This window comes from Schistocerca nitens, chromosome 3 (assembly GCF_023898315.1).
Source record: "Schistocerca nitens isolate TAMUIC-IGC-003100 chromosome 3, iqSchNite1.1, whole genome shotgun sequence".
In the NCBI taxonomy this organism is placed as follows: domain Eukaryota; kingdom Metazoa; phylum Arthropoda; class Insecta; order Orthoptera; family Acrididae; genus Schistocerca; species Schistocerca nitens.
The window spans coordinates 559,763,653-559,783,049 of NC_064616.1; the positions used below are offsets into that span (position 1 = coordinate 559,763,653).

Below are 19,397 nucleotides of genomic sequence, written 5' to 3' on the forward strand. Positions count from 1 at the left end.
ATATTCTACATTCTGTTTTGTTGCCCTTCATGGCGAGTCATCCTGGGCTTACATTTCAGTAAGATAATGCCTGTGTGTACACATGTTTTCCCCAACTGAGAATTTTCACAGCATTATGGACAGCATCCTCCAACCAGGTTAAGATTTGATGATGTAATGTGCCAAATTGGCAGAATTTGGCACAGTATCTCCCAGGAGAACATCCAGCAACTGTATCAATCAATGCCAAGCTGAATAACTGCTTGCTTAAGGGCCATATGTGGATCAACATGTTACTGACTTGCTCAATTTGTGAAGCTCTTTCTATTAAACAAACCATCCAATTTTTCTGAAACTGTAATCCTTTGTTTGTCTGTACATGTACATCATATATACAGATTTCCATCCCATTCAGGTAATTCCTTCTAGGTGCTTTTTTAAAAAAATAAAAATAAAAATGTATAACAAAAACAAAACAGAAACTCACTTTGGTATACGTCACATTTCCTTAGTTACGATGAAAAATAGCACAATAATTAACAAAAGATAGAAAAATGTCCAAGCAGTCCAAGATTTCTTTACATGTTTGTATATGTTAACAAATTAATAAGATGCAGACTTAGATAATAATAGATTATTGAGAGAGCTAGCATAATGCCAGACAAGATGTATAAAGACACTCACGGCATGAAGAAGGCACTGAGAGAGGCTGAGAGACGATGGCGTTCTAATAAAAATATTATGAGCTGGAAGAAAAGGTGTACAAAAACAACTTGCAAAATTATTTATAGAATGTTTGTTGAAGAAAACAAATACCCAAAACTGGACATTGTTGTCATTCTCCTTCTGTGATGTACAAAATATTCACTTATACAGCCACCAATCACATTGAAAAAAAATAGATTTTAATCAGCCAAAGGAACAAGGTGGCTTTACAAGTGGATATAGCACAATGGGTCTCTTGCAAGTTATAAAAGAAATCACAGAATGAAGCAATGAGTATGAATTAACACTTTGTCTGGGATTCATTGATTTTGAGAAAACTTTTGTCTCAGTTTCAATAAAATTTGGACTAAAGAACCTTGGAAAACAAGGCACTGATTCAACCCATGTTAGTATACTGAGGAATACATACTGCTTTCACTGATTTTCTTGACACATTTATGTACACGCAAGAGAGAATGTAGGTTTATTGGGACCTTTATCCATATGGAAGAGAGCATGCTGACAACTAGAGGGGCTGGATAAAAATATGAAAACACCATGAGAAAGGCATGCTTGAACATAAATGCATGTGCTAGCCAAGCCCAGAGGTTTTGCTGTTCTATTCGACCACAAATGGCACTTGTGTGATGTCCTCAACATGCTGCAAGTTTAATGTTTCACTCGCAAACCATGTCAGTGTCAAAACAACATGAAAGGAGCTCCAGAACCAGGGAATTGCAGGGTGAGCTGGAATTTGAACCACTCATCAGTAATCCAAATGTCCATAACAGAGAAACATGATGGCAAAGCCACAGAACCAGGACTCTGGAGCATTGGAAGAAAACAATTTGGTTGTATGAGTCTTGTTTCACACTGTTTCCAACTTCTGGCCAAATTTACATCCCAATAGTGAAATACAGCGAGGGTATAGTGATGATTTGGGCAGCCATATTGCAGTATTCCATGGGCCCCATAGTTAATCTGCAAGGTCACATTACTGCCAAGGATTATTTGACTATTTTGGCTGATCAGGTCCATCCCATGGTACAATTTTTGTTCCTCAATGGTGATGCTGTGTTTCAAGATGACAGGGGCCCTACCTCAATATTATTGAGCCATTGTGGTCTACGTAGGAGAGAAGGGTGCTTCACTGCTATCCACCTCTATCATCATCATCTGAACATGCTAATGTTTTGGAGGATGAAAGTTATAAGATTTCCTTGAAAACCATAAAGGACCTATATTTAACTATTCCTAGATGGCTGGAATCTGTTTTGAATGCCAATGGTTTTCCTGAGCTGTATTAGGCATGGTAATGTGTTGTAGTTATGATGTTTCCATATTTTTGTCCAACTCTTGTATTTCAAATCCATCAAAAATAATTAAGAAAGCTGGCTTCAACATTATGATTTCAACATACCAAATTTTTAAAGTTATGTGCTTCGACAACACCAACGAACCCTGATATTCTTATCTCCTCCATCATTATAATGCATGCTTTTATATTATAAACACTTTATAGAATATTTGGTCAAAAATAACACTAAATAGTGGCCACCAATCATCATACAGGCCACATCTCACATCTTATTCCATCATCTGAAATTAAAACTACATGAAAAGCAACTTGAATCATGGTAGATCATTTCAAAGAAATCAGAGGAGGGCCGGACGGAGTGGCCGAGCGGTTCTAGGCACTACAGTCTGGAACCGCGCGACCATTACGGTCGCAGGTTCGAATCCTGCCTCTGGCATGGACGTGTGTGATGTCCTTAGGTTAGTTAGGTTCTAAGTTCTAGGGGACTGATGACCTCAGAAGTTAAGTCCCGTAGTGCTCAGGGCCCAATCAGACGAGGTTGTGAAAGCTATTCCAGAAGACTGGTTTCAGAATATTTACCAGTACTGATGATCATTATTCCAAATACTTATGAGGCACACCTGACTGCTAGTGAAATAGCACATCAATCTTCACCATGCCTAAATTATTTCAGGACAAAAGATTCATTCTCAGTCTCTACTTAGTGGTTCTCAAACACTAACAAAGAGTGTATGCATATTTCCTTATTTCACTAAAAAAAATTAAAATTTATGAAATTATATGATAGAGTAGTTACCTCGTGATAGTACAGTACTCGTTCTGGGTGTGTGTGAAATGGACTTAGGTTCAGAGTCAGTTGGTGTGGATACCGGAAGTGGAGGGGGTGGTGGGGCAGGGGGAGAATGGTTCACACTTCTCTGCAGGCTGCCATCATCAGAGCTCTGTTCAGAGTCGAAAGTCATTTCTGTAACTCGGCATATCAAACAATACTGATAAGTGACAGTAATATGGTTAGTTAACTACTTAAGTTAGTTAACCTTACAAATAGGTTATTTGTATGCAGTTCAGCAAAACAGAAAATCCTTATGTCAATTTTATTGGAGTAGTACTAACACTGTGCACATATATGGAAGTTTTTAGAGCTGATAGATGCAAAGTCTCTAGCAAGAAAACTTATTAGTAGTGACACATTTGCTGAACAAAAGATACTGCAGATATGGTTGAGCATAGATAACTGTTACTGATGTTGCAGGAGCCAAATAATTTACAATCTGTTCTCAACATCATAGTTATTTGTCATACGTGGCCTTGGTATAGCTAGTACACTGTAGTGTTTCTCGAGTCTCTTAGCCACCAAACACATTCATTCTGAAGGCATCTATAGTGTACCATGTCATTAGATTCATTCTTTATCTTTGGTGTTAACATAAAATGAAGTGTCACCAGGAACTCAATGTGGAAAACTACAGATTTACGTTTTTTTATTTCAATAACGTTGCAATTGAGGTAATGCTTAGCACAAGCTCATATATATTTTTCATTTTTAATGATAAAGGGCTCTTAAGAAACAGTTTCTTCTACATTCACAGCACACTTTTACACACAAAAACCTCTGTGCACACTGAGACAGGAAAATGGGACAGCACATGATAGAAGGAAAATAAAAGAACTGAAGTAGTTATGTTCTTACATATAAGTACATTTATTCACTTTCACAATACATATTATCAGATAACAATCAATATAATTAAAAATATACATTCAAATCACCTTTTACAGTAAAAATGGCAAAGGTAAACAAATCTGTTATAACAAACACCATACTACACAATATACAAACAAGGGATCTTTGGAATGCAAGAATTCAGTACACAGTTGAAAGAGACACCACAATTAGCTATCATGGACAATGGACAGTTGCTTTCTTCTTTTTTTTTTAGACAAACAACAACAGGTCACTACATAAAACTCCACTTTTTGATAATGAGTAAGACAGCAAATTCAGCAAACAATTGACACGTTCACAATCACATCTCCATGTATATTAAAAATATATAGTGTTTACTGCAGGCATTATAACCTTTTAATAATACATAAATCGTATTTATGTTAAACTGAGTTTATTATTATGAGATTATAATATATACAGCCTGTATGTTAGCCACTGTGTCATCTGTTTCATGGGGTAACGACAGATACAGAAATGTAAATCGCCAGAAAGAAATGAATGCAATTAGATAGACAGCACAGGTTCTAATGTGTATTCTCCTACCCCATCTAAAACATTTGTCGGTTTCTTTTTTTTACTTATTTATGTTAGGTAAATGAAGTATTAAAAATTATTTAGTTTACAGCTGTTATTTCAGTTTTCCACATACAGTATCACTACAACACAGCATTCACTTTGCACTGTCTTTTTCTTTTTCTCTATATCAGTGCATTAAGAGCTTTTACAACACTATAATAAGCTTGACGGTACCTAAATGGTAGAGGTATTGTAAATGAACTTCATTTAGTATGTGGAACCCAACAATATTAAAACTTTCTAAGTCACTTAAATGTGTGATACCAGGTAGACTGTTAAAATACAGGAGTATCATAATTCAGAAATTAAATGAAACTTAACATATTAAATTTAAATGTCATATAATATTAACTAATATTGAATGCTGAAATTATTCCTAAGAGCTTGAATATTTATTCAAAATCTAAGTGAGGTGATGGTGATGTAACTGTTTATAAACAAATAATAATAATCTGTGGCAAATTTGGATAAAAATCTACTTAAAGCTTTTTAATGCCAAATGTATACTGTGGATGCAAAGAAACTCTAATTACATACAATTTCATTTTTTCTGCCCACTCTGCAGCATCAGTATTCACATAAACTCATCACTAAACTTCACTGCTATCCAGAAAAGACTGAAATACAGTGCTTCTTCTTTGAGGATTTATGCAATAAATGACAGACTTTTTCATTCTTCTGGCTGTAACTTCATTGTGTTTGCACATAGAATATAAGGTGAATTTGCTACAAAAATTAAATGTAACTGGCAGAAGATTACCAAAGTGCATTATAAATTTCAGGAATAAATTACATTACTTAGCTAACAAAGCCAACAAATAAACATGTAGCTACATACACAAAATAACAACACATCAGATGTAGATGACAGAAAAATACTTAAATAAAGGAAAAAACTGTGAAGCAGGTGTGCCGATAAGAGAAATAATGCTCCAAATCTATATAATTTGTAATATACTTGTGTATAAAATGTTGTATATACAACACAAATGTTCTAGTGTATTACTAAAGCTGTTGCATTATGCAGAAACAAAGAGTCACAAATTAACATGGAGCACAATTAACACTGAAAGAATATTAATTTTCCAGCACATGCATAAAGATTAAAAAGCTGATGAATGATAGGCGCTATGGCAACAAGACATTGAAATCAATATATAAAGAAATTTTAGTTGTTTTCTTAGACATTTTCAAAATTAATCTGCCACAGGACTTGTTTTGAAAAGGAAAAAAGAGAATAGTACTGTGCTTGTTCATGTTTTGCACTATAATTTATACACTGCAGTTTTGTTAATTTGCAATCTCAGACTCAGTTCAAAGGTTTTTGTTTTTCCTTGATTGTAATAGGAAGTTGACTGTAACAAATATTCCAGTCCTTAACAATGATCAATGGACAAACAAAGCAATCACTGTTCTTCTTTACACTAGAAGCATGACCCTATGTTTAAAATGTGTGTAGATAACAAGAAAAAATGGAATGAAAAAAGCTAGATGTATTTAAAATGTTGTTATATAAAATGACAGTAAATACTAAATGAGCTGTACTGACAAAAGGTTAGATAAGAGGAAATAAATCTGTGGAGAAATCTTGAGACAAGCAGAGATACCATGTTGTGGCACAGGTGAACTCATTCAGGATTAGTTTATTTACAGTAGGTTGGGATACATAAATTGAAGATATATTTTATAGTGATGAGAAAATTGTCTGTGTTATGCAAACAAGAAAAACAAAGCTTGAAATCAGTAAGGATTAGTAGAGGGACTAGCTGAAGGTATGAAAATCCATTACTCCTCATTTTATATCATTAGAGTTTAAATCCTGGACACCCTGTTTACACTAAGTTCTGTCTAAAATTGAACAGCAATGGTAAAGATTCTTTTTAAATGATTAAATTCTTCTTTATGAATATCAATCTTTTATATAGTTTTAATACTATCAGTGACTAGATAAATTAACAGTGTGCCAGTTCTTTTATACTTTTATATGGCAGTACTAATGTCAGCCAAGTTTATGTTTTTAAGCATTTATGAATGCTTAATTCTGAAATCTATTTTCAGTGTAAGAAAATGACCATGTTTAGAAATATTCAGCAGAAAAGTAAAGTTTCAAGTATCAGAAAAATCTAGGCTTTCCCATTATAACAGAGATAAAGCTCAAAACCAAAGCAAGTGAAGGGTGCAGATGTCAATAATTTTCTACAAGCATAAATACAGCATGTGTAATAGATTTACTGAAATCTTTGCTGATAGAAAATTACATCAATGCACAGTGAAACTGAAAAAAATACATTTTCACCTCCCTGATCGATCAAAAATTACCATACACATCCCACAGTTCCTAACAGTCTCTTCAATTATTCATGAATAGTAATAAGTGTTTTTTAACTTCAAACCAAATTTGTCAGGTAATGTTTCCCAATTTTCATAGCAGACTTAAAAAGTTTTGGCTCTGTCCCTCATTTCAGTAAAGTGAGCTTCTCTGTTCCATTCACACTTATGATATTCCTCTTTTTCAGTAACCTTTCTTTAGACAAAGAACCCTCCACCACTAGGAAAAATTATCAGGGTTTTATATTTTTGATTCAGGACATGAATCTTGTGGCACAGTATGTGGTTTCCTCTGTTTATTCAAATTAGTCTTAATGTTAGCTTACTGTTCTATCACCTATGTTGCAGTTATTTTGTGTATGATTATACGTACTGCAGAATTGTTAATACTCCTATCAAAGCACATGTGCATCTGAGACAATTATGGATGCAGTGAACTGTAAAAACTGCAAACCATTCTTCGAAGGTAATACATTGTAAAATCTTTTCGTGAAAAAAGAATCAAATGAATTAACATTACAATGAATGCAAATATTCTAGATGCCATGACAAAAGAGAGAGGACAATCAGAAAAAAAAATTATAAAAGGAATTAAATTTCCTATGATTGTTAGGCAACAGTGTAAAATGTGATCACATTTTAGAGATGAATTACTGACTGAGTAGCACCTGGACACATTGTGAACAATTAAAGACTAACTCTTTACTGCTAATGTCCCACAAAACTGGAGATCTAAATTTTTTAAGGGAGTAGTATCACTAACTTAAGCACCAAAAAATGGATTATGGATAATGAAATAGCATGAACAGACAGTTTGAAAGCAATGATATCTGATAATAAATGAAATGACACATCTATATGAGTGAGGTAGATACATATCACTGTACCAACAAGTATTATATAAGTGATGAAGCCTTAAAATCAGCTATAGTCTCACAAATACTTCCTGTGAACAGTTAATTAATTCATGTATTGCATTGAAAACTGACCAAATGAGGAGACTGTGAAATATGATAGTTAAATCACTACATTAGCCTGACATAATGTGTAATTAGTAAACATGCAGGCCCAATGTTTATTTGCACTTTCCTCAGTTTAATAAAAGATTATCAATAATATTGTGTAAGCTTATATGAAACTATGATGAGTATTGTAACATGTCCTCACATACAGAAAAAATGTAATTAAAGTTCATAATAAAAGGCAGTCATTTCTATACAACATAACAATAAATTGTTTTTCTTCTATATGTGTGTTCTCATCTTGTGGCAGTTCTCAGGTATTACAAGGATTTGAATACCTATACTGTATCTGCTGTTCATGTGTGACACTGAATGCAAACAATTCATTCTTTGTCTGTGTAAACTAGATCAGCGTTTACATACTGCCACTGCTTTCCTCTGACACTGCTGCTTCAAATTTTCATGTATGTGATTTTATTGTGAAACAAATTGTTTCATTAAAGTCATTGTCGCAATGTAGTCACTTACATTCATATTGTCATAAAAGTACTGGGACGTTTCCCTTTCTTAGCAAATTGAAAGCCTTAAAAAACAGTGAATATTCTGGCCTTTTTGAGGACGGAGCTTGGGACTTTCCACAAAGTCCTCAAATATTTAGAAGTATCTAAATTCACCTTTCTTTCCAAGTCTTTCTTTACGAACCCAGTCAGCTGGGGCAGGAGGTGGAATTGGTGGTGAGCGTGTGGGCATTCTTCCATCACCTGACCCTGCATCACGTGGCGAATCCTTCAAAGTGAAAACACAAAGTAACTTCTCTCACAATCATGTAAGAGACACTAGTATATAAATATAATATGTACTTCAAAGCTAAACTGTCACACACTAACTAAACAAGTGTACCATTCAATCAAAATTAAAGTCACATTACTAACTCTTAAAGCATGCATTACCGACTTAGAAATTAATAACTATACAAGGATATTTCTGAAGGTATTGTACACTGATAGGGTCATATTAATGTACACAGATCAAACAGTCTCAAACTAGTGTATTACATGTCCTGTGAGATATACACTGTCGAGTCAGATTAATGTGACAACCTACCAAAAGCCTGAATAACCACCTTTTGCAGCACACGACATGCAGGAAGAGAGTCAGTGAGGTTCTGGAAGGTACTGACAAGGATGTGGAGTCACAATGACTCCAGTGTCATGCAAGCTGCACTAGGTTCCTCAGTTGAGCCTGATTAAGGTGGTCCTACAGATTCCTGACTGGGTTTTAATTTGGGGAGTTTGCTGGTCAGGAGAGTGTGGTAAACTCACCTCAGTGCTCTTCGTACCATGCACATAAACTAAAAACTGTGTGACATGTCGCATTGACGTGCTGGTAAATGCAGAGGAAATGCAAACTGCATGTAGGAGTGGACATGACCCCAAGGATGAACACATACATGCATTGATCCATCGTGCCTTCCACAATTCTGAGATCATGCAGGAAAAGCCTCAAAAACATTCCCAGACCATAATGCTCCCTCCTGGTTTCAGGGTGTTTGTTTTCACATGTTTCACAGCATACATGCAAACAGCCAGCTGTTCAATGGATATGGATCATAAAACATTCATCTGAAAAGGCCACCTGTTGCCAGTAAGTGGACATCCAGTTGCTATACTGCACGTATATTCAAGGCTTCATTATCAATGAACAACAGTCAGCATGGTTGCATGAACCAGTCGCCCACTGCAGAGGCCCGTATGCAGCAACATTTGTTGAACAGTCATTGAGGAGACATTGGTGGTTGCCCCCTGGTTCATCAGGGTGGTCAGTTACTCAACAGTTGCATGTCTATTCATCTGTGCACATCTCTGCACCCATGATTCATCCATCATCTATGGCCTATGGTGCACCAGAGTTGCCTCGACACCAGTTTTGGAATCACCACTTAGCCATGCATGGTATACTTTAAACATGGCAGCACATGAACAGTTTACAAACTTAGCTGTTTCAGAAACGTTTCCATTCTTGGCCCAAAAGTCAATGATTTTGGATGTCAGATAAATTGCTTGTTTTCACATTAAGATAACGACTGCACTGTTTCCTGCGACCCCCAACATGCTTTATATACCCTCCACTGCTAGTGCTCCCACCTGCTGTCTGTGAGAGGTTATTGCATGTTGATGTCAAAAATAAACTAATTAATGTGACTGGACCATGTAAGAACAATTTCATTTTATAAAGTAATCACCAGGCTTTAAGAAACAGTTGCAGCATCAATCAAAATTAGAGTCACATTACTTACTCTTAAAGCAGGCATTATCAACTTAGAAACTAAGCTAGAGCTAAGATGCTTGGAATGTTTAGGATTTAGTATTTGGCCAGAAAGAGCTTGATATATGAAATACAGGTTCTGTATTCAGAGGTGACATGGAAAACAAAAGATAGAAAATGGTAAATAACAGCGGCTAAGACTCAAACAAAAAGGGACATAAGCCAGTTAGAATATAAAGCCAAATTAAACAAAAGTACTGGACATAGATCAAATACAAAGAATGGAAAGCAGCAAGAAAAGTTTAATGGATGTCATAAAAAACAAAACAAGAGAAACACTGACTGGAGTGACAAATGGAAGGAGAATTTATCATGTTCGCTGTCAAAGAATCACTGGAGAAGTACGAAAGTGAGCACTTTTGATGCAGGGAAAAAATCAGTCATTACATAAACATGAAAGTAACACAGCAGAGAGAAAAAATAGATGCAAAAAAACACATATTAAGTTATATCTAAAAACAAAGGTGATGTGACTTACCAAATGAAAGTGCTGGCAGGTCGACAGACACACAAACAAACACAAACATACACACAAAATTCAAGCTTTCGCAACAAACTGTTGCCTCATCAGGAAAGAGGGAAGGAGAGGGAAAGACAAAAGGATGCGGGTTTTAAGGGAGAGGGTAAGGAGTCATTCCAATCCCGGGAGCAAGTTATCAACACATGAAGAGGCCATTGAAGATGGAGAAGAGCAAGAAAAGTAAAAATCCAAGAAATTAAACAGCAACATGGAATCTAAAAACATATTATTTGGAAATTCTTAACAGATTGAAACTATTGTGTTGGACCAGGACTCAAACCTGGAACCCGGATGGGTAATAACCACAGCAGGTAAGGTTCAAGTTTGGAGTCCTGGTCTGGGACACAGTTTTGATCAGCTAGGAAGTTTCAAAACACTGCACACTCATCAGCACAGTGACAGATTCATTCTGTAAAGATATTATTCATTAGCTAAAGCTGTTCTCAAACTGAACCTTGTTTTTAACACAATATTTCTTTACTATGCATACTATTGGAGGTGATATGGCTTTTCCTTCCTCCAGCCCTTGAAATTACTTAACCAGCCAGATATAGTAGGGCTACGAGTTTTATTGTGGACTTCGTACCACAGTGCCCCTCGGCTTTTCTCATTTACACAAGTCACTGCCAGAGCTGAAAGAATGACATGTGTCAGAAAAACAATGCTAGTATCAACAGTGGATTGAGTCCTGGACTTCTGGATTTTTAGGCTGGCACTTAACTCATTTCACCACTGTGCCATACCGTCATTCATTATTGAGATTGGTTATGAATTTATCTGCAGGGTATCCTCCATAAAAGTTGAACAGCCACAGATTCATCAAGTCTACTAGTACTATATTGAAATACTTGAAGAAAAAGTGAAGTCACATTTAAAATTTATTGATTTTGCTTTATCTGTGAATACACATGTGCATAATGCTCAGTCCACATTGTGTACTGGAAAAGTTTTGCAGTGTGAGGCACTGGGTTGGCAGGTCAAAACTTCTGTAAGTGAATGTTACTCCTGTCATAAGCACTAAGAAAATTATACCATAGCACTTATGACCAATGATAGGTAATGCTAAGGTTAGTTAGTTAATTGGTTAGTCAGTTACATATTCCATGGCGGATTTTGCACAGTAGATTGTAATGATGTGGAATGAGTCATTTTACATTCACATCACAAATTGATTTGTATATATGATTATATTCTGAACATTTGTAAATTATTATTATTATTATTATCATTACTGCACAAAAACAAAAAATATACAAATGTAAGTTAGTAATTCCTACCCACCACATTACAGTAATAGAAATTCTTCTACAGAATAGAAGTTGTCAAGGATAAACTTTAGGTATTATTCTTCTTCAAAGCAACTGATCTCTGCACATTGCTCAAAAAAGAGGCAAATAAAACTTTCCAATGTAAATAGTTTAATCATCCATTTTAGTGTCCTGATCAAGCACCCATTGATTACCATTCTTTTCTATAGCAAGAAGTGAGTTATGTGTCAATAATCTGATAAAACTGAAGAACTGAGGAGTTCACTACAAAATTGGGGCACCTCCCAGGAAGAACAATTTTATACAAAGGTTTCTTTGAAACTGAAATAGTACCTGAAGAAATTATATCAAGATGCACGTGATAGAAACCTGTAATGCATGCTTCATTTTCTTATTCATTCCTTCTATGTAATACATTTTCTTATTCATTCCTTCTATGTAATAAATTTTTTTATTCATTCCTTCTATGTAATAAACTACCTCTTATTTTTAAAATGCACCGTGTATCACATCTTTGTATGAAAATTAGTTTCATTCCTAGAGAACTGTCAAAATTCTGTGAAAAATTTATTCTTGAAGTTCACCATCTACTATCTACTAATCAGCCAAGAGAAAAATGAATTATTTACTAGAAAATTGATTTGCCCCCACCTGGCTTGCATAATGGCGGTCATAGCCCCTTGGTGGAGCATACAGAGGATTGCTGAAGACATCACTCGAGTCAACACCTCCTGGTGGATATGGAGTGACTATTGTATGTGGAACATGAGCCACTTGGCCTCTAATATTGCGTGCCTTCCACCACTTTCTAGTGTCATCAATGACCTAAAATACATACAAATACAGTTTTCAGTACCCATTAATCTTACTCTTGTAGAACAAAAATATGTACATGCTGGATTAAGATAACATTGTTAACAATTATGATACCTTAAAATATAAGAATACAAGTATAATCATTAAACTGTTGTCAAAAATTTAAAATACTGATTAATATAACAAGGCTTCCTGTTTAAAATTGTTGAAAATGTATTCCTACCAGCTCTAGTAGCATTTAAGATAATTTATTACCATTTATTTCATTTCTATCCTCAAAACAACTTCATAAGAAACTCTAAAAAAATACTATGAATTCAAAATTCTTCTTTTTATCAAAACATAGCTTCTTTTTATCAAAGCCAAGCTGAAGTTTAAGCACATATTTCATTAATAAGTCTTATGTGTGGAAGCCTTTAATTTCCAGTACTAAGCACAACAGAGTAATTTCATTCAAAACTTGTTATTATTAAAGCTTGCATTTACATACCCAAAAGATCCATTTCAAACTTGATTAGTTATTCAGTAACATGCAGATGGATGAAAACAACATACATAAATTTTATTATGTTTTGTCCCACAGAACAACATTCATTGCTAAAAATAAATAAATCTCACCTCCAAAAATTCTCCTCGTACTACAGTCAACTCTTTGTCATTATTGGCTGTTCTGGGGTATGTAACCTGGACAATCTTAGCTCCACGACTACGAAGATCCTCCAACCAGCGAGCTTGATCTCTGTGAATTTCTCTTCCACCACCAGTTCTCTCAATTGAATCTGCTGAAATATCACTACGTGAACTTATATCTCTCGGTGACATTGGTACTCCTCCCATTGATGGGACTGCTGAGAAGTCCCTATCAGAACCTCCTGGACTCTGTGATCTTTCCCTAACACAGACATTACAAAAATTACTTGTAAATTGTCAGGGCATACTGACATCAGAAAATAGTATTAAAAGGGAGTATGAAATTTGTATCACTACTTAAACAACATATCTCATTAATTATTGTTTAATCTATATGATAATTAACAGAACTTCACAAACTGATAAAAAATATTAAACCCATTAAACAAAAACAAAAATTCTGTTTAAACAACAGTAAAATACAAAAGTAGATACTAAATCAAGTGTTTGTTCTCTGTATGTGATATGAAATAGAAAGACAAAATCAAGTCCTGAAAGAAGTGTTGGATTACATGGAGGTTCAAGAGTAATTTGCAATTTCAAATAATGACAAAAAATTTAAAAAAAGCAGTGTCAAGTCAAATGAAAGCAATGATAAAGAGTTAAAGATAAACTATAAAAGAAAGTGAAAGGAGGTGAAGGGGCGAGAAATAAATTACTTAAAGAAAAAAATCATAAAATAGGAAACAACAAGAAAAATTAAAAGGAAAAGACAAGATGAGTGGGGGGAATACATGGAAAGAGAGCAGGAGAAAGGCCATCAGAAAAATGACCATTACTAGTGACAAGATGGTTCAAATGGCTCTGAGCACTATGGGACTTATCTTCAGAGGTCATCTGTCCCCTAGAACTTAGAACTACTTCAACCTAACTAACCTAAGGACATCACACACATCCATGCCCGAGGCAGGATTCGAACCTGCGACCATAGCGGTCGTGCAGTTCCAGACTGTAGTGCCTAGAACCGCTCGGCCACCCTGGCCGGCTGGGACAAGATGATAGGAGCATAAGGAAAGATGTAGGAAGATTTGAGTACAGTGTCACGTGACATTTTGATTATTATAGAAGTAGCTCTAAGTCAGATAGACAGGGAAGGGGGACAAAATTACACATTGAATTGTTGAAGGAACTGAACCATCAAGACATTCACCTGCACTAATTTAGGTAAACCATGGAAACTTAAATTCAGATGGATTATCAGAGATTGAAAATTTGATATAATCCATTATGGAGTCGAGGTAGCAGTTGTCGTTATACTGGTTATCAATGTTAGCATTCAACCGCGATTCTTATACATATTTTAACAACGCGTTTCAAGAGACAATGCTCTCATCATCAGGTTGTAAAATCTATGTCATGAAATTAAACGGACTAAAAAGACAAAATACCATCACCAATAGTTGGGAAGTCCATAGAGTAAAACAGAATTAAAAGTATATTGGACTGTGGGTCCTCGTCTTACATTGAAGTTGTTGACACAAGTCAATGGCCGTCCCATAGCTACCAAATATGCTGTCGACTGCGCCGGCTCGGGAGCTGTTGTGCCTAGGTGTTGTGGCGTGGTTACAGCCGTGTGCTTGACGGTAACGCTACGCTATTGGGCGCCTCATTTCCTTATTGCATTGGTCTGCCATCGTTAGCCTCTCGCAACTCCGTCATTGACATGCTACAAGTTTAAAGTCGCATGCCTGCCCTAAAATAATTCTAAAAACCCGCTAAAAAATCTCATTTCTTTAAAGTTATCTTGTACATTTAGGATATTGCTTTGTTTCTTTTCATGGATAGCTATCTCGAATTCCTCTAGTAAATCAAGTTTCCTCCCTTTCTTTTCTACATGCAATATTTCTACGTTGTCTTCTATGCTATTAAGGGAATGGCCTGTTTCATATATATGGTTCGCAACAGCTGATTTGTCATAATTTCCTAACCTGAACGAATCTTTATGTTCTTTTATACCGGATCGCGAATGATCTTCCTGTCTGCCCTATATATTTTGCATCACACGTTCTGCACTGAATCTTATAAACTCCTGATCTTTCAAACTTATTTCTCTTCTCGCCAATATCGTGCTTAAGGCTATACCTCACTAGGTTATTAGTCTGAAAAGCTATTTTGACATTGTATGGCTTAAAAATATTTGCTATCTTTTGTGAGACTTTTGCGTAGTATGGCATCGTGATAATTTTCACTTTCTCTCCATCAGGTTTATTCTTTTTGCACTTATTACTTTTCCGTAACAGTTTTTTAACCATATCTATTCTGTAACCGTTATTCATCGCTATTCTCTTAACGGTATTAATTTCAGTCTCCCTATCTTTTTCACTCATAGGTATATTGACTGCCATATGCACGAGACTACGGAAAGCAGCTTCTTTATAAGCCTGCGGATGGCATGAATCATTCAGGATCACGGCATCAGTCGTAGTTTGTTTTCTATAAACGGAGAACGCATGTTTGTTGCCCTGCTTTTTTATATTCAGGTCCAGGAACTGTAAACAATTGTCAGTTTCATACTCCATGGTAAATTTTATTTTATTATGTGCGTCATTGAACTTTTTTACTATTTCCTCCATGTCCTCATGGGAACCATCGACAAGTAACAGAGTGTCGTCTACATAACGTTTGTAATAAACAATTTTATCCATAATGTTATCATCATGTAGAAAAGAAAGGGAGGAAACTTGATTTACTAGAGGAATTCGAGATAGCTATCCATGAAAAGAAACAAAGCAATATCCTAAATGTACAAGATAACTTTAAAGAAATGAGATTTTTTAGCGGGTTTTTAGAATTATTTTAGGGCAGGCATGCGACTTTAAACTTGTAGCATGTCAATGATGGAGTTGCGCGAGGCTAACGATGGTAGACCAATGCAATAAGGAAATGAGGCGCCCAATAGCATAGCGTTACCGTCAAGCACACGGCTGTAACCACGCCACAACACCTAGGCACGTCAGTCCACAACAGCTCCCGAGCCGGCGCAGTCGACAGCATATTTGGTAGCTATGGGACAGCCATTGACTTGTGTCAACAACTTCAATGTACGACGAGGACCCACAGTCCAATATACTTTTAACCCTCTATTGCACAAGAACAGTAAAACTAAGAATTTTCCAATAACAACTTTGGATTTATACTTCATAGTGCCCATGAATGAAAAATAGATGATGATAAACTTTCTAGTATATATATTTTGGAAAATATCACTCTGTATGTTCAAATATACACTGCGCAAATATGGATGTAATGAGTACGTACATATTAGTTCGTATAAGGTACTACATTTTTGGAGAAGAGAGTTCAAAATTTATGGTACATCGACAAATTAAGACTTTAAAATAATTTTATTTAAAAAACGAAAATAAAAAACATTATAAAAGTTGGGTATACATCATTTAGCAAAATGTCACTACTATGCAGTTACATATTTCCAGAATTTATACATAGTGAATATTGTAGAAACAATTTCTATCTGGTACAAAACACAAATAGGTGTTACATTTGGTACACATTACTTTTGTTATTTTTTGACATTTATTATATTTACATCTGGCAGATTTTTCACAGTAGTTAGGCCAGTGATCGATTCTGTCCTTCCTGATGTCAGCATTTGCTGTATTTGGCTGCCTTCTCTTTTTGGTGCCACTGCCTGGTGAGCTATCCAGCGATTGTCTCTTGGATGGTTTTCCTGACCAGCATAAGGATTCAGCAATATCAAGCTTGAAATCAAACAAAGCCATCTGGGTTTTCTCTTCAATACTATTTTCATGACAGGCTCTCTTGTAAAGTAGCCAAGCAACAACACAACTCATGTCCAATAAATGGAAGAACAGTCTCATGTAATATTTCTTTGACCTGATTTTCGTTCTGTACAGAGCTAATAAGGAGTCAATAGTGTCAACACCTCCCATAAACTTGTTGTACTCCTTCACAATCTTTGGGCATTTTATTTCGATATGTTGCTTTGTTTTTTTGTCATATCTTGCAACCTGGCTTTCTGGGTGAGTGCCTGAAAAGGTGCCCAGAAGGCTGACACACCTGTTGTCTTGCCATTTCACAAGAATCAGGTCATATCCAGAAACAGATGCAGTGGATTCAACAGATGTGCCTCTTCCCTGCTTTTTCATTTCAGCATCAGATGGCATCTTATTGTTTCTCACTCTATTCAACTGTACTGTTCCCAGACAGTGAATACCACATTTTACCAGCTCAACTTGAAGCTCTGGACTGCAGAACCAGTTATCATAGAACAGTTTATGATTTTTGTACTTTTGTATTCTTTCAGCCAATCTGAGCACTACATTTCCACTGGCGTTTACATTAGGAAGATGACTGGGTTGATTGACGGGTCCAGAACAGATTTCGAAATCATAAATAATACCACTGGCACCTGCTATGCAATATATTTTGTAGCCCCACTTTTTTGGTTTCTTGGGATTATACTGTTTCAAGCTACTGTGACCTTTTAATGGCACAGTTTGTTCGTCCACTGCAATGTGTCCTTCAATTGGTATTTTTGATAAATTTTTTTGCAGCATATCTGAGTATACAGTGCACGTCAGTGGCACAGTTACATCACATGAGCCAGTACAGAGTTCTGAAAATATGTATATTTAAATATACACAGTGCAATAGAGGGTTAATTCTGTTTTACTCTATGGACTTCCCAACTATTGGTGATGGTATTTTGTCTTTTTAGTCCGTTTAATTTCATGACATAGATTTTACAACCTGATGATGAGAGCATTGTCTCTTGAAACGCGTTGTTAAAATATGTATAAGAATCGCGGTTGAATGCTAACAGTGATAACCAGAGATTGAAAACATGCATCCTCAGAATATGAGGCCAATATCATATCCAATGTGCTACCTCCGAGAGTGAAAGAATAATGAAATGCGATTGTTTTCCAAAATAGTGCCAACAATGTCAGTGTAGCAGGCTTTTGATTGTTATGAAATATAAGAAATTTACAAGTACGTGTCTCTCATGCATTGCACATTCAACATATCATTTCACATTTGAAACATTCGTTTTTGATCACTCGTGTCAAATCTCAACATACTTAGTTTAGGGCCCTGCCACCTGTATCATTTTGAGCCTTTTAGTTTGGAACACCCAGTTTATAAGCCTAGCCTACCCATTTCAGAGGGTGGTGTAATTCTGATGATTACTTATCATGCCTTCTTTGAACATCTGGTATCATTCTTATTAGTTATGGCCTTCCTTTGTGGTTTTATGATTTTCAAAAAAAGTACTTTTTCTGGGAATAACAATGGATATAAAAGACATTTTAACTGTGATACACATACACTTTTCTTCAATTTACTTCCAAGATTACATGCACTTAACACACCCAGTAGGCCTGCCGCTGGGCGAGAGAAGAAGCTAAACATGTATATGCACTCATCAGAACCACCTATAATATATTTTGTTGAAAAATCTTACTTTCGAACCTATTCCACTTTTTGGAAAGATGTATTTAACTGGGTTTAATATAATCTTTAATAGGACTGTGCAGTCATGGGATGATGTATAAAACAACACATGAAACTCAGCGACTAATATTGCCTTTCTCTGATACCTCTCTATCTTCCTCCACTTCATCTTGTTAGTTCACTTGAGGTTACACCCTGTCCTTTCTGCGGTCACGAGCTCATGACGTCAGGTCACCAAGTACCTAGTGCTGCCCACAGGTGTGTCAGTCAGCGAGTCAATCTCAGTCACGTGGCCTGGTCTCGAGGCAGAAAAGCTATTCTTTACATGAATATTTTGTCCATAAAGGAGGTATCATGAGGGCTGTGACTATTGGAATAAATAAAACAGTTTACTTGCAACTGATGTAATAAACTGTTTTATTTGTATTATTTGTATGTTCGGTTAGTTATTTGTATGTTCGGTTAGTATTGGTGAAACAAACTTAGTTCCTTTGTTGACATCAATGAATGCAAGCAATTCCAGTGTTCAGAGCATGGGAAGCAGTACAAATATGACAAACATCTTAGAGAACATACTTCAAAGATTTGCCCAAATAAATTGAATGTAAGTGCATCTCTCCAAAAAAAGTCAGCGTAAAGCCTGTGATAAAAATTTCAGTTATGAATTCAGCTTCAAGGGTCATCAGCAACATTATCTTGGTGAGATCTCAAGTAACTGAGTTGGGAGAAAGTCAATAAAGTACCG

The 19,397-nt window shown here is 35.7% G+C and overlaps 1 protein-coding gene across 4 annotated transcripts in view; it reads right to left on the reverse strand.

The window, feature by feature from the left end:
- The window catches only part of LOC126248465 (epidermal growth factor receptor kinase substrate 8-like protein 2), a 217,871-nt gene that overhangs the window by 13,942 nt on the left and 184,532 nt on the right, over nucleotides 1-19,397 (reverse strand). For all 4 annotated transcript variants that reach the window (XM_049949474.1, XM_049949471.1, XM_049949473.1 and 1 more), the window contains exons 12-15: nucleotides 13,145-13,418; nucleotides 12,362-12,535; nucleotides 8,272-8,383; nucleotides 2,799-2,966 (exon numbers count right to left, since the gene is read on the reverse strand). In XM_049949474.1, coding sequence (XP_049805431.1) covers nucleotides 2,799-2,966; nucleotides 8,272-8,383; nucleotides 12,362-12,535; nucleotides 13,145-13,418 — 728 coding nt within the window. The remainder of the gene's footprint in view (nucleotides 1-2,798; nucleotides 2,967-8,271; nucleotides 8,384-12,361; nucleotides 12,536-13,144; nucleotides 13,419-19,397) is intronic.